The 22,064-nt window shown below is 42.5% G+C and overlaps 1 protein-coding gene across 3 annotated transcripts in view; it reads right to left on the reverse strand.

Annotated features, from left to right (window-relative positions):
- Positions 1-21,852, reverse strand: part of MAN1A1 (mannosidase alpha class 1A member 1) — a 167,756-nt gene extending 145,904 nt beyond the window's left edge. The window contains exons 1-2 of one of the 3 annotated variants that reach the window (XM_033234426.1): positions 21,657-21,852; positions 19,601-20,422 (exon numbers count right to left, since the gene is read on the reverse strand). In XM_033234426.1, the coding sequence (XP_033090317.1) occupies positions 19,601-20,422; positions 21,657-21,683 (849 nt within the window). In that variant the 5' untranslated portion in view covers positions 21,684-21,852. Of the gene's footprint in view, positions 1-19,600; positions 20,423-20,658; positions 20,901-21,656 lie in introns of those variants that run through there. The other 2 variants (XM_033234427.1, XM_033234428.1) reach the window with 2 other exon arrangements.
- Positions 21,853-22,064: the final 212 nt, after the last annotated feature.

Consider the following 22,064-nt stretch of genomic DNA (forward strand, 5'->3'; position numbering starts at 1 on the left):
AGAGATCCCTTTTTGTAATAAACATCCCCTCCACCCACCGATCCCAAATTGAGTGGATTTACATTCTTACTAACAAATGATCTCTCGTATCAGATTCTCAAAAAAGTACTTGGGAACTTGTGTCTTCCTTGATAGGTCAATCTACATGTCTGCCTTGTCCAAATATGGCAGAGTGGTTGAATCCCACAAAGGAAAAATCAAACCAGTGAGCAGAGGGGGCCAGCTGCCGGCTGTGACTGTGTGCTCAGCAGTGCCCAGCACGTATTCTGTTTCTTTACTCAGCCTTCTCATTGCCCCCTGTCATCCTGCAGCTACCACCCCAACTCTCTGGCCTCATTCACAGTGACCTTCTTGAAAGAACTGTCTGTGTCCTCCCTTAGCTCCACCAATACTGTGCCCTTCCAATACAGCTGCCACCCTGAATACTGCACTGAATTGGCCCCAGTAAGGGTCATCTTCTACCTGCTTCTTACCAAATCCACAGAACAATTCTTAGTCCTCATCCTGATTCTCAGCAGCATTTGACACTGCTAAGACTCACTCCTTCAAATACTGAAGATCTAAAAATGCTCGAGTGCCACATTCTGCCAGTTTTCTTTCTGCATCTCTCTGATTGCTCCTTCTCTGTTGCTGCTTACTCTGCACATCCTGTAAATGTTGATGTTCCTTGGGCTTCTAGGCCTTTGACTCTTTTCAAAGGACACATCATCCCTAAGGGATCTTATTTATTTCCATAGTTTGATGGCCTCAAGATGGGCATCTCTAGCCTAGACCTCTCTTTGCAGTGCTTGCTGTATACATCCAACTGCTCACAAGAGACCTCCACGTGGACATCTTTCTCCTCCAATGCCACATATCCTAAACCACATCCATTACCCCTCTCCACTCCTCTCTTTTTCCTGACGATTCCAACCATCAGAAAACCCGTGACCCAATCAGGAACCCAAGAACCTCTTTATCTCCATTTCCTCTCTCACTCTCCATTTTTAAGTGCTCACAAAGTTCTATAAATTCCGTTTTTAAGTATCTCAAGGATCTGTTCACTTTCTTTATCTTCACTACCCCTTTATGCATTTAGGCCATCCTCACCTCTCATCTGGATCACTGCCGAGCCTTCTAACACATATCCTAGACTCTAGTCTTATCCAAAAATGCAGATTTGATATTATTTCTGCAACTTAAAACCCTCCCATGGTTCCTGATGATCTCAGGATAAAGTCTAAACACCTGGTCAGACACCTTCTCTGCTTCATTTCTGTGGCCCACTTCCTCTTCTCAGCACTACTACTCTGGCTCAGTCCTCTGGCTGCCCTGGGGACCTTCATATATTCCATTCCTATCCTGCAGCCCTCTTCATCTTGCCTGCAACTGGCTAATTCCCACTCATCCTCAGGTCTAATACTTTACTTCATTTAGAAAGTGTTCCTGAACACCCCAATCTGCCAGAGTTATGTTCTATCCCAGGCTCCCATAGTACCTCTAGGCTCCTCCCAGGGTACTTGTCCCAGGGTCTCCTTACTCTCTACTCCTTTGGGCTCCATGTGGGCAGTGGTGATACTGGTCTTGTTTACTGTCATCTCTCCAGTGCCTTGCACAGGGTGGCAATTCTAAATATTTGTGGGAGAGTTGTTGGAAATTCTTAATCTGATTTATTAAAGGAATATAATATTAAAATTAAAAAAAAACTATTCGGGTTTGAATTGACACTGTGTTTCCCCATTTGCAGAGTTATACTGTCCGTATCTCTCAGGATCAGTTAAACAGAGACTTTGTTGTCACTTCTATATAAAACTTGAGTGTCAAGTCAGTAATAATGTATTATTTGGACTCATAGAATTCTTTTTGGTGATATGCGCTCACTGTGAATTTAAAATTCAAACTACATTTTTGTTAATGTGGTCATACTTTATAGAATCTCTTGCTTAAACATTAAATAATTGTACGTATCCTAAACTTTAGGAGTCATAGTTGCCCCAAGATGAGGGAGAAAAAAGGAAGCAAATTTAGATTTGTTTCTTCCAGTGACTATTGTCTTTCTCTTGATTTAAACAACTTTCCAGAACCCACAATAACTTTCATTAATGCTTAAGGCATTATTTTAGATAATTATATACACACACATAACCAAGTACATATTATGCACATATATATATATAATCTCATCAAGGTGATATATACATACATGAACACATACTAGTAAACACAGTGCTTGAGTACAATATTACTCTTGAGAGGCTTTTCCAAACAAACTGAGCATTGGTGCTGCTTTCAGAATTAAAGCATGTTGTCTGCCACAAGCTGGGATAGAAATCGTGCCAGCCCTCATCTCATTTCCCTTTACTTCCTTCTCAGGTAGAGGAGTGACTGCAACAGGAGTCCTGATTCTTTATTCAAGGTGGGTAAGATCTGAGACTGCCAAGGCACCAGGGGGTGTGGGGAACCCAGCAGAAATGAGTGCACAAGAAGAGGGTGAGGGCAGGGACCAGACAGACCTGGGTTCCAACCTCGCAGGAGCTGCTTGACCCTGGGCAATTTGCTTGCCCCTTCCTAGCCTCAATTTCCTATGTATAAAACGAGGAGAATAAGGTTAAATACCAGTATTCTGAGAAAAACCAAATACTTGTTCTGAGCATTTAATGAAAATATGTACATAAAGTGGTGAGCATAGTCTCTAACAGGAAGTGAACACTCAACAAATGGTATCCTGTAGTTACCAGCATACTTTTCACCAGTCTAGAATTAAAACTGCAGACAGCTGGGTGCAGTGGCTCACGCCTGTAATCCCAGCACTTTGGGAGGCCGAGGCGGGTGGATCATGAGGTCAGGAGATCGAGACCATCCTGGCTAACACAGTGACAACATCCCATCTCTACTAAAAATACAAAAAATTAGCTGGGCGTGGTGGCGGGCGCCTGTAGTCCCAGCTACTCGGGAGGCTGAGGCAGGAGAATGGCGTGAACCCGAGAGGCGGAGCTTGCAGTGAGCTGAGATCACGCCACTGCACTCCAGCCTGGGCCACAGAGTGAGACTCCATCTCAAAAAACAAACAAACAAAAAACAAACAAACAAAAACTGCAGATAAAGGAGACAAAATCTATGTCAAGATGAGATGTTAAAAATCTCGCTATTGATTGCCTTAATTATATATAATACTACTAACTGATGATATAAAATCAATTAAGGAGCCACTCTCAGAACAGGACGAATAACAAACACATTCTATTAGGAGAAAAAGGGAATACATGATGGAGTATAACTGAGAAGCTGCACTTTTTATTAAAAGTATAGTTTTAACTGTTGCCTCTGTTTTAAACCTAGAGAAAAAGAGAAAATTATCAGACATTGTTATTGTTGCTGCTGTTGTTCATAAACCAAATATACTTGCAAATTAATAGCTGAGGTTTAAAAGCCAACTGGTCGGGCATGGTGGCTCCCGCCTGTAATCCCAGCACTTTGGGAGGCCAAGGTGGGAGGATCACCTGAGGTCAGGAGTTCGAGACCAGCCTGGCCAACATGGTGAAACCCAGTCTCTACCAAAAATACAAAAATTAGTTGGGTGTGGTGGCAGGCACCTGTAATCCCAGCTACTCAAGAGGCTGAGGCTGCAGTGAGCTGAGATCATGCCACTGCACTCCAGCCTGGGCGACAAGAGCAAAACTCTGTCTCAAAAAAAAGAAAAAAAAAAGCCAACTAAGGAAGATAATTTTTATTTTAAATATGAAGGCAAAATTCTGTTTAAAAGAGAAATATCGGCCGGGCGCGGTGGCTCAAGCCTGTAATCCCAGCACTTTGGGAGGCCGAGACGGGCGGATCACGAGGTCAGGAGATCAAGACCATCCTGGCTAACATGGTGAAACCCCGTCTCTACTAAAAAATACAAAAAACTAGCCGGCGAGGTGGCGGGCGCCTGTAGTCCCAGCTACTCGGGAGGCTGAGGCAGGAGAATGGCATAAACCCGGGAGGTGGAGCTTGCAGTGAGCTGAGATCCGTGAGATCCGGCCACTGCACTCCAGCCCGGGCGACAGAGCGAGACTCTGTCTCAAAAAAAAAAAAAAAAAAAAGAGAAATATCTAACTTGGGGACTTGGTATATACCAGTGGAAGACTCTGGGCTGCATAACACACAACAGACACTCTTATGGCTACTAATGTGTTGTGTGTCCCCTGGATTTGTGAAGACAGGGCACTCCAGAGTAAAGTAACCCTGAGGTGAAGGAAGAATCTTCCCTCCCTGCCAGTTTGGCTTATTACTTTCAAATCAGCTCCTGAAAATGCTGTCTGCAAAAATCCCCCAGTGTTTTGGAAAACACTAGCAATACGGCTGATGCATGAGATTTCAAATTAACCAAAGGCATTACTTCCTAAGACAGCTTTCGAGCAATTCTACTGAAAGCTAAAGGTCCACAAATGTGCTAACTAATCATGTAACTAGACAGCTTCCTCCCTCAGGAATTCTAAAAGGTTAGGAGCCAGTGCCCCCAGGTCAGAAAAAGGTGATCCTTCTGAACACCGGTGGTAATGTATGGAATTCACCTCTCAAGGTTCCAGGAAGTGAGAGGGCTGCTCATTCCCTGTTGTCAATCATAGTCAATTACTCAGTATTAAGGTGACTAGTCTTCTGACGTGTGTAAAATATACAATACCACTTCTGCAACTCTCCTGCTGTCTGCCTTTGCACCATTAGTACTGCATCTCACCAGCAGAACACACTCAAGGATGGAAGATGATTAAGAGCATGGGTAAAAAGTACGACAGAAAAAGACAGCTAATACTAAATTAAGCTAATTATTAAGCTAGAACTAACACCTGATTACCTGCAGCATATCTGGCTATAAAATCCTCAACCTCTATTACCACATCCGTCAAAAGTGGAGAATTTCTGTCAAAATTTGTATTTATCAAGAATACATAAATTCAGACTAGCTTTCTAATAAACTACCATTGGTTAACTCAGACCAATACCTGGTATACTTTGCCAAACTTCTTCCTAGTTTTCAAAGAAGTCCCTTCTAAATGTCTAAATTGTAGAGCCTTTACCTTATAAAAACCTAAGGTGTAATTCTTCAGATCACAGGTGGGTGGAGAACTACAACCACAGAAGCAAATACACTGACTTCCCAGACTCTCAGGTATATTCTAATAGGATGGTAGTTAAAGCTTTAAGCAAGAAGCAGATGGACAGCATCACCATCTCCCACTCTCCCAGACAGCTGTTTTTAAACTTCCTATTTCAGCTTATCCTACTAGGCTATATCTTGGAATACAACTCTTTTTTCAATTTATAAAATTACAACGGTTTGTTTTCGATCAATTTTAGAAACATTTGACAAGGTACAGGAAGTAAACAGAAATAACCTTTGATTTTAATTTTCCTATTTTCTTTACCATCAACAGCAAGCAGATTTAAAATTCTAAGATTGAAAAATATAGACCTAGGGGGATTTTAAAAAGCTTGGGAAAAGAGATCCAAATATCCTCGTGCCCAGTGAAGAATACCTTTCCTTCTATTAGTTGGTTTTTATTAAACAATTCCTGCCTTGAAGTTTAACATGAAATACTTTAAAAGTTAAAATTAATATCATAGATTAAAAACTTTCTATTATTTTAGGTTGAATCATAAGAACTTAAGTGTACCTCGTATTTAAAACTAAAACAGCCAAAATGTTCTTTAGAAAATCTTTAAGAGTATAATGTTCCAATAAAAGGAAGTAAACTTTTAGAACATTAGTTGGTGTTCTGTTTCTAAATCTAATCCTCCAGGCATAAACTATAAAGTTAATAAGGAGCAGATTAAAACCACCTAAGAACAAATTATTAATTCAGTTTTCCATTTCACTCTTGAATTCTTGTCTTAAATGCACTAGGAATCTCTGCTGGCAACGTAGTTAAAGCTGCAGCAGCTCTAATAATCAACGGATATTATCACAAAGGGTGGATACATCCTAAAATGAAAGCACCATATGCCTAATTATTGAGCTAAATTTACACACGTAGCTATCTCTGAATGAAATATTTTCAGCTTTTCAGCTCACAATAATTATTTCTTTCTATGCCCTGAAGGTATTTCTCCAGATTTCTTTTTCCCCTGGCTTTCTTTCCTCCCCACATATCTGAGTGTTGTGTGACACCAGGCCCAGAAGTCAGAGGTAACTGGACACTGACGAATGAACGAGGAACCACTCCATTCAACACCCTCTCTATGGTTTTCATGAGGATGAGCATCCCTTCTGTGTAATAACAATTCTAACAAGGCAAAATAATGCTTACTTTCCTGCCACAGAAAGTGACAATTTTGGCAACAACAACTAAAAAGGGAGGCAACAATAGAAAATACAAGCTATATACTGGTCAATACAGCAACACTGCAGCCAAAACATACTTTCCTTTCCTGGAAATGACTTTCTGAATCCAATTTACTTACCAATCCCTTTCCTTAGCAGAAGTCCAAGCTTATTACTCCCAGCAATTCCTTGCTGCTAGTAAGTACATACTATGTATTGAATAATAAATGCTATATGCCAGGCATTGCGCTCAGAGATTCACATACATTTTCTATTCTAATTCCTACAACTCTGAAAAAGAGGAATTATTAGCTCCCTTTCAAAGGTGTGGAAAGGGAGGCCAGAAGTGTTTCTACTCTGCCATACTGCCTCACATTTGTAAAACATTTTGTTGATATACTTAATCTGGGTTACATTCAAGATGAATTGCCTTTTATTGTCAAATTCTGGGCCATGGTCCTATGAGATAAAAAAGGTGTCCCTACTTTTACGGTGTCTGAAATCTACTTGAAAGATAACATATGTGCACATGAAATCAGTGACACACAGGCCAAAGATAGAAATAATAAATAACACGGGAATTTGCAGAAGGGAGGGATCAGTAAAGGTTGAGAATGTAAAGAGGGCTTCATGAGGACATGAATTTTGAGCACATGAGAAGACTCTCCTTTTGAGAACCATAAACTAAACAAGACGAAATCCTAAACTACATGTGTTTTGGAGATAGTAACTATGTAAGTTTTGTGGAAGCACAGAGTCCTTCCTGGTAAGCAACAGAGATACAACTCAAGAAGTAAACTGAGGCAGATTTATGAACGACTACGGATACCATGCTAAACATTTGTGACTTCATTGTGACTTCATTCTAGAGCAGTGTTTTTCTAGCCGAAGTCACTGGACCAGAAGAATCAGTATCACCTAGCAACATGTTAAAAATGCAAATTCTGGGGCCCATCCAGGCCTACTGAATCAAACTCCAGGCTTTTAAAATTTTATTATTATTATTTTTGAGACAGAGTCTCACTCTGTCACCCACGCTGGAGTGCAGTGGCACAATCTCAGTTCACTGCAACCTTCGCCTCCCGGGTTCAAGTGATTCTTTGGCCTCAGCCTCCTGAGTAGCTGGGACTACAGGCTCACATCACCATGCCCAGCTAGTTTTTGTATTTTTAGTAGAGATGGGGTTTTACCATGTTGGTCAGGCTGGTCTCGAATTCCTGGCCTCAAGTGATCCTCCCCTCTGCCTCCCAAAGTGCTAGGATTACAGGTGTGAGCCACTGCGCCCGGCACCAGCAATCTAGTTTAACATGCCCTGCAGGTGATTCTGATGCATGTTGAAGTCTGAATCATTACTTTATAGGAAATGGAGGACCATTAAAAAACCTGAGTTGGGCAATATGGGAGAAGTGATGTTTTAGGAAGATTAATAGTCATCTGCAGAATAAACTGGAAAAGGGACCATTGACAAATGCATAAAATTCATTGAGCCTCTACCATGCAATTATTTATATGAGACAGCATTTTTCAGGAGAAACAATATGAAACTGGGAAATAGAAAACCAAGCTTCTTTCTCGTTCTCAAAATATTACACCTTCTTAGGGAGGAAAATATTTATGTAATTCTGATTTCTCTAGTGGAAAATAACAGCTAACCTATGACTTTTCATTTTAGTATGGTACTGTAAGCATTACTCATTAAGACACCTTTATCTCTCAAAAATTTTTGCCAAAATGGAAGCAAAACAAAACCAACTCTAGGTATATCCTGTATAAAACTGAAATACAAGAAAAATGGCATCCCTTATTAAATACTGTCCAGTATTCTAGGTAATAAAGAAATGAAGATACTACCTACTTTAAAAATAACATATCTTTAAAAAAATGGCTGCAGATACAAACACTTTTCAATAAAACAACAGAATCTTTATATTCGAGTGTTCACCTTTAAAGGAATCTCACAATCATCTATGTTTATTTCACCAGTGTTATATTTGGTCAAAAAGTTTTTTTTTTTTTTTTTTGCACCACTTTCACCAGTTTATGGTCATATAAGAAAATGAATGCAGTTTTCATTTTATAAATCATTCTGGAAAACAACCTGAAAACTGGAAAAGGCATTTCCTACATTCATTAGTCTCTTTATTCACTAGGTCTGATTCTAAATGACTTCTGACTGTTGTTGAAAAAAAAAAAATCAAAAAGACAAAGGCTTGTAGCCATTGAGTATATACATTAGAAAGGACTTCAAAGATGAGTGGACACCACTTCTGGAATACCAGATTACTTAGCACGGAATCATACTTAACCTGAGTAACTCCTGCAGGCATGTTTATTTCAAAGAGCATATTCATTCAACACATACGTACTGGGTCCTATTATGGGCAGGGCCCAGAGCTAACTTATCTGTTGGACACATAGCTGAATAGGGGAAGCTCTTTCTCCTGCCCTCAATATGATAGCTCTGGAAGGGACGGATGACTGCAAAGGGCCAATGTCGTAGAAACTCTGTATTCTTGGGAGTTAGGGAAAATAGAAGTACTTCCAACCCTACACTGTGGCTTTATCTTATTACCGATGGAATACTTAATAAATCATCATTTTTATTCACCCTAAGTGCTAAAGCAGCTTTCAACAGTAGTTAATAAATCATCTTCATTTTCTATGCTCCTCATCCACCCCCCTTTAAAGCTACTGAGTTCTTCATTACACATTCTATGTTAAGTAACCACAGGAGGATTAAATAATGAAGACTAACCAAAGTGCTTAATATGAGTGAATGTATACAATGTATTAGATACATGCCAATTATAAAATACGTTTTTTACTACATAAAGTTCATTTTATACTTCCTAATAAGAATGCCTCATAAAATTGCTGACTTGGGCTAATAACTCCTTAAATCACAATATGGACTTCTCAGGCATTTCTAATTATGAGCTGAAAACCTGTAGTTGGCTAGATAAAACATTCACCACTGCTAGTTGACTAAAAGAAAGTCTCCAAAAATAGTGTTGTAAATATTCTAAAATTACTATCACGTCTAACCACAATTTATAAAAATAATATAGTACATTTATGTCAATCATTATTCCTCATGTTAACACAGTGTTATAGCCAAATTTAAATAGTTCTGGCGTTTGGCAGACTTTTATGAACCAAGGTCAGAATATAAATACATTTTGAAATATGCAGCTCTTCACTATCTTAAAAAACATGACTAAAAACATTTGAAGGATTTAGTGTGGAAAAAAAAAAAGCCCAAACTTCACACACAAAAAATCATGCTTTTCTTTAAAAATATCTTTGATAAAATGCATATTTATCCTATTAAAACACTGAAGACCTCTCACACACAAAAGATTAGCCGGCCTCTTCACACATAAGAACAAATATTTCTATGAAATCTCATGATTTCCTTTTGGTTAAATTTTCTTCTTTAAGAATTCAGCTTTGTAAGACTTGCCATTTTCTGGCATCATTAAAATCACTTCTGAAATTCTATTTGGACTACTTTTGATCTTCAACTATTAGAAAAGCATCCTGATACATTCCAAAGGGAGAAAGATCCTTCCGCAGATCTCCAGAGAGGTCAATACCTTCCTCAAATATCTGAGGCAAAATCCCAACTATCACTTAAAAATGAAGATGCGCTGGTCAAGCTGGCTAGGTCGTAGTTGAGGGATGTGGGCTGTCCCAAGAGCCTGGTAAGAGCTCCTATCAATAAAGGATATTTTATCCTAAGTGTGCAATCTAGGGGAAAAATTTTTTTTCTTGCAACTTTGCTTTATAAAATCCTAACTTTTGCCTTGGGGACTCTGCCTCCCACAGGAGTCCATGTTCCATTCAGCCACCTTGCCAGATCCATCTCCTCTGGTGGATCTCACTCCTTAGGCCTCCAAGCTGTGCCATCTTCCCAATCTTTCTCCTTTTAAAATTTCCTTGTTCTATCTATACAACTCACAAGGAAGAAATGCAAATGACCAACACAGGAGAAAGTGCTGATCAAAGAAAAGCAAATTGAAAATGCCATATACTGCTTCATCACCTATGAAATTCACAAAGAATCAATAGACTCCATTCACTATATGATACATGGGAGTATAAATGGTTTCTGGAAAGTTATCCCTCAAAACGTACTATCTGTTCGCCAATTTATTTCCCCTCTTAAGAATTTAAGAGAAAATCCCACTTACTAGGGTGTGCGCAATAAAAAGTGAGACAGAAATTTACCGGACAAAGGTGTCTGTCTCAGCATTTTAAATAAGAACAAAAAAGTGGAAATAATCTAAATGTTCAGGTACAAAGGACTGGTTAAATAAAGTATGATGCTTTGACACGGATATATTATGCTAACATAAAATGACACTTGCAAAGAAAATGGAAAAAAAAGTATATATAGTGTGGTTATAACCATGGGGGAAAAATGAACTTACATATTGGGGTTAGGGAGGAGCATTATTGCCACTACTTAGTTACTGATAAAACTATGAAGGATTTTTTTTTTCCTACTCTAGTGTGCTTTCAAATTTTTCTTTCCCAAGCAGACATGAGTTTATCAAATGAAATAACACAATGGAAGACACTTGCTTCAACAAACCTATTCTATCCCTTGCTAAGACAAATCTCCAAGTATATTAATAACTCTGCTGAGCAACTTTATTCATCTACATTTAAAGCAAACCTTTAAGAATCAATAAATGGACAGGCACGGTGGCTCACGCCTGTAATCCCAGCACTTTGGGAGGCCAAGGTGGATGCATTACTTGAGATCAGGAGTTTTAGACTAGCCTGGCCAATGTAGAGAAACCTTGTCTCTACTAAAAATACAAAAATTAGCCAAGCATGGTGGCAGGTGTCTGTAATCCCAGCTACTCAGAAGGCTGAGGCAGGAGAATTGCCTGAACCTAGGAGGCAGAGGTTGCAGCGAGACAAGATTGCACCACTGCACTCCAGTCTTGGCAACAGAGCAAGACTCCATCTCAAAAACAAAAACAAAAACAGTAAAAAAGAAACACTGGTGGTCAATTTCAGGCAGCTGGGAATCAGATTTTGAGACAGGGTACACACCCCTGACTTCCCTAATCATTCCACAGGTCTGTTCTCTTGTCTTATGCCCCGAGAGAGAGATATAGTGAGGAAACACACTTCCCTTTTTAGTACGTAGCTCCAGCATGTATTCCCGTGAAAGAGGAACTAGGGACAGACAATCATGACCTAAACATCAGCTCAGGAAGCTGGACATGCCACCCCCAGCGCAGGCTAGGCTCCCTGGCCTCCTGTCCTATTTCTGAGATCATCCTGTCATTTAGAAGAACTGAGGGTTCTGAAGGGACCTTGAGGAGACCATTTAATGAGGAAGAATTTGGCAGAAATGGAGACACTATCAATAGCTTGTAGTCTGTGGATGGCCTGAGTTCACGTCTTGGCCATAGTCATTCACAGGCCTTCGGACACCAATTACTTTCACCCCCTTTCTCATAAACTCCTAGCACAGACAAACAGGCACCAGTAACAAAGGCTGTTTCAGAGGGTGGCAATGCTGTGTTATTAAACCACCCTTTCAGAACTTGGTGTCCTTCAGCAGGTTTTTATCCCCTCATCTCCACGCCCTCTCTCATACTAAGTTGCTCATACTAAACACTCCCACACAAGACAGGATGATCTAATTAGCGACCCACATAAAAACATGAAAAATGCAAATGAAGTTAATATAATATGTTGAGTGTCACCTGAATGAAGGATGTACAGCAAGAGTGATGAGAAAGCAGCAGAGCAAATCAGGGACTGGGCTTTTGGTAAACTTAATAGCCAGGGAGATGAGCGGACTGAGAAACATGAGAAAGAAGGAGTCATTCTAGTCACAAAAGTCGAGTAAACACAAAGGATACGTGTGCTTTTCAATTTTATTATCTCTGTTCTGGATTATCTGCAGGACTGCTCAGCTCTAAAGCACGGAAAGCAACTACCAGTGTATTCATGACAGAAATGAGGGCTATGACTTTTAAATGCTCTTAAGCCTTAATCTCATTTGGTTTTCTTTCAAGTACCTAATGATCACAGAAGTCTTTAGCAGAACTCAGTGGGGGTGGGGCACTGCTGCCATATTCCTGGGAGCAAAGGAATTAGCCCGTATTGCTTTCTTAGGCAATCCCCTACCCAGCAAAGATGTCCCACCTCCCTCTAGGATGGTCTCAGTGGGGCTTCTGGCAGTTGGCCCGTCATTCGGGGCTGAGGAGGGAAGGCTGGTCGGCCAGTCACCAAAGCACACGTTCTCATTAGAGTCAAGATTATCCCAGGTGGAGTCAGGCCTGGTTCTCAGTACTTCTCAACACCTGAAAAGCAATTCTCAGCTATTGTTTGTACACTGGGGGCATCTCAGGAAGTCACAGCTCACTGGCCTTATTTCTCATGTGTAAAATGAATAGCAGCTCTGGAATCCTAATAAATCTAAATTCAATGTGAAGCTCTCAGAAAGACCAAACTCTCTGAGCTACAAAATAAAACTGATTTAAGGGAACTTTGACTATCAGGTGATGGACGGAGCTCTGATTATAGAATTTATCAAAATTACATAATTTTTGCCCAGCCTAAAATAATAATTCTCACTTCTTAAAAACATTCCTCCAAGACGAAACAGACTGAAATTCACTTTACTTGATCTCTTTATGTAGAAGAATAACTTCAATACTTAAGACAGGTAACTCAGCCAGGCATGGTGGCTCACACCTGAAATCCCAACACTTTGGGAGGCCGAGGTGGGAGGACGGATTCAGCTCAGGAGTTTGAAACCAGCTCGGGAAATATAGTGAGACCCGATCTGTATTGTGTAAATAAAAAAATTCTTTATTAGAAAAAAAAGAAATTAAGATAACTCGACTGTGACTACTCTGAGAAAGATGGTATCTGCAGGAATAGGCATATTTGACTGTCAGAAAGAGACAAATTAATTCTTTAACATATATTCTGAAGAAGCTGAAGACGTATATGCAGTAAGTATATCAGTCTAAAGACTCAAGTTTTTTTGGAATTTGGCAGAAATCAAAGAAAATCAGTGTTGACTGTAGCACAATAAAATTACAGTTATATGGAAAGGTCTTTTTGATGAACTGGAAATAGTATCCCTTTAAGCACTAAAACTCAATGTTAACTATTTTTGATGCCCTTTTGAAACTTCATTATCCACTTTCCTGAGTTATTAAACAGTATATGGATCGATGCAATCTTGGCTTGATGGCTTTTGGTGGTGACCAGTAACAGCAATAATCACAAGCAGCATTTACTGTGTGCCCACTTCATGTCTGATACCATTCTAAGTGCTTTACTATCACATTTAAGCCTTGGGATCCAACAAAGTGGGTACTACTATTAACCTCATTTTACAAATGAGGAAACTAAAGTTCTGAGAGATTAAATCATTTGCAGAAGGTCGCCAAGCTAGAGAATGGTAGAGAACAGATTCAGACCCAGGTTATGTGAGTCCAGAACCATCCTTCTAACCACGACATCGCTCCAAACGAATGGAGCAGAGACAGGTAAGTGCACCCAAAAAGAGAATCACCAGAACCTACTTGGGTGGAAAGAATTGCCCATAGATTGATGCGATTTTTACATGTATGTCTACTTTTAAAATAATCATCCTTTAGGTTAGCTGCCATTCTTCTGTTATCCATCGTGCAGTATCAGAAGAGCACACACGTTTGTAATTTTAAAGCAGCACTTCTAGTCACCACATGTCCCTTCTCTGGGTGCTCCCCTTTCACCCTTTGTATATATAGTAACTCACTCTCTTCTGCTCTCCCTTCCTTCTTTTCCCCACTTTTCTTCATAAAGATTGTTTAACTGAATGATTACAAATGTCTGTGCTTCTTGGAGAGCTCTTTATAAAGAGAATAAGATGTCTTATCAAGCTTTCCCTGGGTGTCTTTACAAAGAAGGCGGCTTCTAAACCATGCCACTGATAAGATTTTTAAGAATTGACTTAAAAATTACTTTGATCCATGGTTGGCTGAAAAAAAAAAAACAAAAAACCACCATGCCAGTATAAGGTCAAATTTATAATAATGCACAATTGTATGTTTTTTTACTCTCTATTAGGGCCTGCAAATCATAAACATGGATAATTTACACAATTCTTTGGAGTTTTATTTAGGAGACAAGCCATGTGGGGGACAGTGAGCAACACTCACAGAAGACTGGGGCTTCCCTCTGCAACTCAACTCTGCCACTAGCTGGTGATGTGATTTCCAGAAAGATCTTTGTGTCTTGCTTGCCTTTACTGTAAAATGAATGAACTATCTCTCAGATCTCTTTCAGATGCAATACTTTATGACTTAGAGCATACATTTAGTTTTAAAATCTGAGATTTAAAGTTATGCCATAATTTGCAGAGTTTGTGTAAAGGGCCTTTTAACAGATTGAGAGGTGGTGGGTGGGGATAAGATAGAGCTCAATCACTGAACACCAAGCAAGGAACTAGGCTAAGAATATTGAGGGAAAAGTCAAGACTCATTTCCTCAAAGAGGGAATCTCTTCCCTAAACACACCAAACAGGTATCTCGTTTACTATTTTCATCTACTTGGGGGACAGGCTGTTTTGCCACTCGTTTCACAGTATCTCTGGAGCCCACCATGGCGGTTCCTATTTTTACTAATCAAACTCTTCTTTGACCAACATACACACAATTATAAAGAAAGAAATTTAAAAGACCACAGGTGCTTGACTGGGTTAGGGGGTATAACCAGGTTCCAGTGCATTTCTGATCTACCCTGTGTATTCAGCCCTCATCCCTCACACGGATCTGCAGGTATTCCTTCCCTCTGACCTTTGGACACATGCTTAAAATTCTCTTCAATAAAAAATTTGCATTACCAGAGCTTATGAAATAATCTGATTCAAATATGTAAGTTCTTCAGCGAATTCCAACCAATTCAGATCTCATACAAATGCATCTTGTGTAATACTAAAAGAAATTTTTCAAGATGCTTTAGTTCATTAGCTCATCTAAGAAGTACAGATAGCTGCATTTGTTCGAAAATACATTTTTTAAAACCTCTTTTCACACTTTTAACTAGGTTGTAAGTCCCATATACATAAGCAGCTCCTTTATACGAATCCTAGTTAAGAGGAAGACAGAATACTCTTCTCGGAGAAACTATCAACAGCTTACAGAAAATGAAGCTGAACGTAATTAACTACCCATTAATGTATATATGTATTTTTTTGCTTTTGTATATTAGCAGTCAGCACCCATTCCAGTACTTACACTGTTGAATACTTATCTACTTGCTAAGGAGAGAAAAACCTTCGCAAACACCCCATGTCCTCCCTGCTCTGGGGAAGGGTCCCTGGGTGGAGCAATTCCACACTGACCTATGTTCAGTAGGGAATGTGTCACAGCACAGCGGCACAGGCAAGCAACCTAAGGATGCTGAAGCTTCTTGGGTCGAGTCTCCAAATCATGGCTTTTATTATTTTGTAAATATTATTTTCCACCCCAGAACTACCCATACAAATAAACTAGAAAGTTAAGTGTCAAAATAAACGTGTTTTGCTTTAACCTGTCAAGGCAGATTATTCTCACATCTGATCTTTACCATATGCCATACATATATGCCAAAGGCTAGTATAAAGTATAATAAATGTGTATTTTAACTATTAGCCATCAATATGAAAATGTTCTTTAAATTCATGATTACACAAATAGGTCTGGAATAAAATACCAAAGTCTTGTTTGAGAACTGAGAGAAGGAAACTGTGACCCCACAGGTGCAGGGTCACCTTACATGACAAATCTAAGGGTGCCAGTCTGCACATACTCCCAATCCCCACTTAGGTTGGTGAGGATTCCAGTCTGAGAAGAAAGGAGTCCCCTCTAACAACCTGACAGTCTTTGGCCCCAGCCCCTATTACTCAGGACCCCCCTTAATTCCAGAAAACAAACAAACAAAAAAAAATCTTCCTCCAAATTGGATTAAGACTCTAAATCCTAAAGGACAGCACAGGCTCATTGCGCAAGTGGGAGAGGTTGCGGGGCGGGGGAGAAGGGAAGCTAAAAACGATTTCTGATTGAAAAAAAAAAAAAGTAAATGGACTATTTTTCTAAAACTTCCATGCTGCTATTTTAACTTTTGTGCTTCATTATTCTAACACTGCTTTTCAAAGCAAAGGACAACCTGAGTACAATTTTAAGATCAAACTCATGAAAATAAATATACACTATGTATGTATCTTAAATCTCAGCGAAATCCCAGAGTCAATTTACAAAGTTTTAACAGGGGTTAAGGGAGGAAGATCTTAATTCTATTTTGAAGTTTTACATCAAAGATTTACCATCCATCAAATTAGTAGTGGAAAGCATTTAATATTTTTTGTGAAGCATTCTGTACAATGACCTATTTGAAATTAACAAGAGTATCTCCCCTAAGACACAAAGTTGCTAAAAATCTACTGCAGTACTAGTAACATAATTGTGCTGTAGATATAAAAAATAGTATTGACTGACTTTGAACCAAGTACAAAATAACAGGTTGACTCAAATTACAATCCAAGCTTCCAACATGTTAGATTTGAGTGCACTTTCTAAATTTTAACTAAAAGTGTTAGTGCATTCAGGTGTGATAGAGAACCTAAGTATAAAGAGAATTAGAAAATACAGGAACAGATCAGGCATGGTGGCTCACACCTGTAATCCCAGCACTTTGAGAGGCCAGGTGGGTCCACCACTTGAGGTCAAGTTCGTGACCAGCCTGGCCAACACGGTGAAACCCAGACTCTACTAAAAATACAAAAATTAGTTGGGTGTCGTGGCACATGCCTGTAATCTCAGCTATTTGGGAGGCTGAAGCAGGAGAATCGCTTGAACCCAGGAGGCAGAGGATGGAGTGAGCCGAGATGCCGAGATCATGCCACTGCACTCCAGCCTGGGCAACAGAACCAGACTGTCTCAAAAAAAAAAAAAAAAAAAAAAAAAAAGAAAGAAAAGAAAAGAAAACACAGGAATGGTAAAGAACAAAACTAAGGCAAAGATTTTGTTTATAACAAAAAGTCCACAGTGGTGCCTGAAACTGAATCCAAATATGTAAAGTCCAGTGCCCTATTTACAATGGGCAACCACTCTTGCCTCTCTAAAGCCAAATATTTACATCACCGTTTTTAGAACAGCATCCTAATTTCTTTTTTTTTCCTTTTGGTTTCCAAAGGAATACATCTGCCTGAACTAATCTGATGGAAAATCATAATCCATTTCTTCCCATTAGCCTTTGACTAAACGCTGAAGCTAATTATGCTGGCTTTTTTGGGTTCTCACAGCAACAAGGAATTTTAAAGAACACATTTAGTTCCATTAGTTTATGCAAGACTGAGCGGTTTCAAAACATCTAGGTGCTAAGATGTTAGACAGAGGCTACATAAATCTCGTTTACACGGTTAATTAAGACCTTGTGATTTAGGGACATAGACAACATGGATCTACCAGGGATGGATATGTACACTGTTAATAGGCTGTCCTGAGTCTGAGACTGCTACTGTCCCACTGGTTCTGCTCTGAATGCACTTGTAATCACTGTTGGTCAGTACCAACAGCTTAACATCTATGTATCTTTAGTATTAAAATCTTTTCCTTGGACAACTGTCATTTTGTACTAGCTAACTGGCAGCTCGTATGGCTTTGGACGCAGGACATGTATGAATTACACTGTTTAAATTTAACAGAAACACATGCAGATACAGAACATTTGGGGTTAATTTCCTATGGTTTTGGTTGGATATTATTAAGAAGTCTGGGAGGGTTTGGTAAGAAGTAGAGCTTTGTTCCACCTTCCCGATTTGGTAGCACAGGCAGGATTTCATGGAGAAAGGAAACTGCTAGAGAGTTGTTTTGGAGAGTAGAATCCATTCCCCCAAGTACGGGAGGGTTCTGTCCCTGAGGAGGGGTCTCAAAAAAGCAGATATGCCGATGGACTGTGGAAAGAAGCTATCTGCACAGGAGGGATGAAGACATTCTTACTAAACTGAAAGGGATCCAAGTCCACTTTAACTTGCTCAATTACAGCTTAACCAAATTCAGCTGGTCTTACATTACAAAGTCACAAATCCTATGACAATCCTGCTGCCTTCATTCTGCAGCCACTTACACTAAATACCTCTCAACCACCTTAAAAAATCTGTTTACTCTCTGGAAATGGGATCAGGGACTTCCTTTCCTGATTACCTACCCAATATGAAAACACAATATTTACTTTCACAGAGATTATATTATTTTTTAAATGGCAAAAATATTACCTCCATTCATATTTTAGAAAATCGAACCAAGATTTGGAATGACATGCTTTTAATGTGGTTCCTACAGCTTTTCTATGTAAAACCCAGGCTGGTACCGTTTCACATAGGGAACTAGCTCAGAGAGGAGGCATGTCGACAGACAACGTGGTGACAGGTGACTGGTGGAAGTTCGGACCTCGGGCTTCAAGTCCTGACTCATCACTAACGGGTTCTGGAGCTCTGGGTCCTTCCATTTTCATCTTGAAAATGACAGCCTGAAAGGACTTTCTACGGCCCCCTTCAGCTTTAAGCTGGTCCTGACCTAATCACATGTTACAAGTTCTAACTGAAAATTACGAGAAGGAAATTAGGAAAGATGTATCAAAGTCCATGTTTATCCTGGATTAAGTTTGTCACCATTGTGCAGCTGTGGAGGCAAACCTGTTGCATCACATGGAATACCTTATTTCTGGCTGTGCATTAGAAATACAAGAGGCAGAAGACTTTTTATATTTTCATTTCTTAAAAAAGTAAACAATAGTATCCCTCGATGATGGGAAGTTCTCAAGTTTCACCTTTATAGTCTGGAAGTACACACAGAATTCCACCTGGCAGACAAGGGCCACATGGCAGAACCCGGGGTATGCCGGCTCCCTTTACCACGCGTGAAGCCTCACTTTAAAGCCACGTCCCCAGTCCTTACCAGGGGGCTGATCAGTGCCGTCGCTGTTACTGGTGGGGTGATTAACCGTGTAGCGGCCAGAGAAAGACGTTTGTATATTACCTGCCCATGAATTTATACCTACCTCGTGTGGCTTGTGCTCACCAGAGTAAGAGCAGGCAAGTTAAAAGCAACGAGATTTGACCTTAGATCTCACTGGACACATCTACCACCACACTGAAAACAGGAAACGAAACAGCTTTTGACACAGCACCTGGAGGGGGCAAACCTCCATCTCCCCATACACTGCATTGTTGCAGTCTTCAGAGTTTCAAAGGCTTGCCGTTTTTCTCTGAAAAACACGGCCGGTCGGGAGGCATTTCTGGCGCGGCCCACTCACCTCTTTGATCTTTGCCCTTTTCTCGCGGATGGCGGCGTCGGCAGGCTCCCGGCTCTCCACCCCGATGGGAGGCACGAAGTCCACCGGGGGCAGGCCTCTGAACGGCGCCTTGTCACGCAGCTGGTCCTGGGCCACCTTCTTCTTCTCCAGTAGGATGTCTCTTTGGATCTCCTCCGGCAGCTTCTGCAGGGTCTCCTTGGCTTCCCTGAGAGCCCGCTCGTGGTTTTCGCGGATCCTGGCCAAGTTGTCCTCCAGGGCGGCCTCCGGGTCCGCGGGTGCCCCCTCCTCGCGGCGCCGGGCTCGCCCCTCGGCCGCGTCCTCGGCGCGCGCCCCGGGCCCGGACTTGTGGTCGGAGGCCGGCTGCAAGGCGGGGCTGGAGTGGAACAGGACCCCGCTGAGCAGCTTGGAGGAGTCTGGCAGGAAGAAGATCGCCCCGAAGCAGAGCGTGATGAAGGCGCTGAATACCAGCAGCAGCACGAACTTCTCCGTCAGGCGGAGGGCGGCGGGGCCCGACACCTTCCTGCTGCCGCCGCCGAGCCCCCCGCCCAGGCCGCCGCCCGCGGAGCTGCTGAAGAGCGGCAACAGGCCCCCCACGGGCATCGCTCCCGCTGTCCAGTGGCCCGGCGTCGCGCTGCTCAGCAGCCAAACTTCGCCGCCGCTGGGCGTCCGCGGCTGAGGGGCTGGGTCCTGCGTATCCAGGCCGCCCGACCCCCTCGGCTGGGCTGCGGATCTCCCCTGGGGGAACAACTCCGCGCCGGGTCTTCTCCCCGGGGCGGCTCCTCGGGCACACACGCACGCGCGACAGACCGCTGGCTGCAGCCCCTGCGGGGAGAGAAACAGTAAAACGTAGTAATTACGGCGATGATAAAGTTTCCAGCGGGTCTCCAGCCCTCCGACTCCTGGCGAGCCGCCAGGACCGCTCCCCTTGAGCAGACTCCTGTCCAGCTCCGGGCACCGCCCTCGCAGCCTACTCTTCGGACTTGGGGTGAAGTTTTCGGGTCCCGTGGGTAGGGGCGGGCTGTCCCGCGCAGGCGGGGGGCAGGGCAGCGCGCTATCACTTCGTGGAGGGGCAGCGCACCTCTGGGCAGGAGGGGCGCAGCGTGGGCGGGGGACTCGTCAACTTCGCCCGCTCCCCATCTCCGCGCTGAGACTGCTGCCTGTTTCCTAGGCTGGGCTGAGCGCGCTGGCCCGTGGCTCCGCAGCCCCGGCGCGGCTCAGGTGGGCGAGCGCGCGGACCTGCGGGCGAGTGGCAGCGAATAGAGCAGCACGATACCCTCCGCCGCGGCCCCGCGAGCACTAATCTCACTGCCGGTCTCAGGGCTGTAGGAAACGAGGGAGGCGACGCGGCCGGAGAGTGACGGCGCGGCCGGGCCAATCACGCGCTGCCCAGGGTCCCGCGGGGGCGGGGCCGAGGCAAGGAGGGGGCTGCGCGGGGCGGGGAGTTTACGGGAAGCGCAGCCTCGCGGGGGCCCGGCCGGCGGCGGGGAGGTCGAGGGGCCGGGAGGCGCGAGGTAGGCGGGAGCCGGGGTGAGGAGGGCTGTGGAACCGGTGGCTGAGGCCCAGACCCGAGAAGCGGCAGGCGGAGTTCGGGGTCGGGGAGTTTATCCTGCGCCGGCCTCGGCCGGGGTCCCCGGGGTGGTTGATCCTCTACTGACCCCGGAGGCGCCTGGACCGGCGCGGGACCTCCCTGCCTCCTCCTCCGACCCCCGCGGGGCGGTCGGGGGCGCTCCCGAGGAAGTCCCGGGAAAGACGGGGTCTCGCAGGGGATCCCGGGCACTGGGTCGTTCTGAAGCACGACTTTACTCCAGTTATCCTCTTTTTATCCAAGGCCAGGGTTCCCCACATGCCAAGTGGCAGTGAAACCCCAGTTCCCTCGGTTAGGGGAGCCGTAACCCTGGGAGCTTTTGAGCCCTCTGATATAACATCCTTTTACATCTTAAGAGACACAGTTCTGTGATTGCTTAGAACTTTTTTCGTATGCGCCCTCTCTTCCCCCCCAAAACCGAAAAAACTTGTATGCCTCTCCCGCCCACCCCTACTTTTCGTGTTCATTTACCTCATAGAAGTTGGTCAAATTTTCCATTCGAAGACGAGTTTTATGCTGCGGCAGCTTCAAGCAATAAGTCGAACATTGTGTTGAAATTAAGTCTTGGATCCGACTACTTCCAGCGAAGTGAGGAGTTGGTCCAATAGAAATTATTTTCCAAAATGTGTTGTAATTCCCCTGTTGCTGCACAAATCAAGTGTTATCAGAGGGGAAAACGTTGACTGACTTCCCATTTCTGAAAGCTGATTTGTAGTCGCCTTATTTCAGCCTCACCCTTCTCTGGAAATGTGACGTTAGTTCTGTTTGTGCTTAAGACGAAACAGCTAACACCTTTCAGGAAGGTGGTTCCAATACAGTTGTTTCCAGGTGTTAAGCTGTATGAGAAAGTAGAAAAGTAATCAGAAATCCTTAATAGTT

This window comes from Trachypithecus francoisi, unplaced genomic scaffold (genome assembly GCF_009764315.1).
Source record: "Trachypithecus francoisi isolate TF-2019V2 unplaced genomic scaffold, Tfra_2.0 Lachesis_group15, whole genome shotgun sequence".
NCBI classification, from domain to species: domain Eukaryota; kingdom Metazoa; phylum Chordata; class Mammalia; order Primates; family Cercopithecidae; genus Trachypithecus; species Trachypithecus francoisi.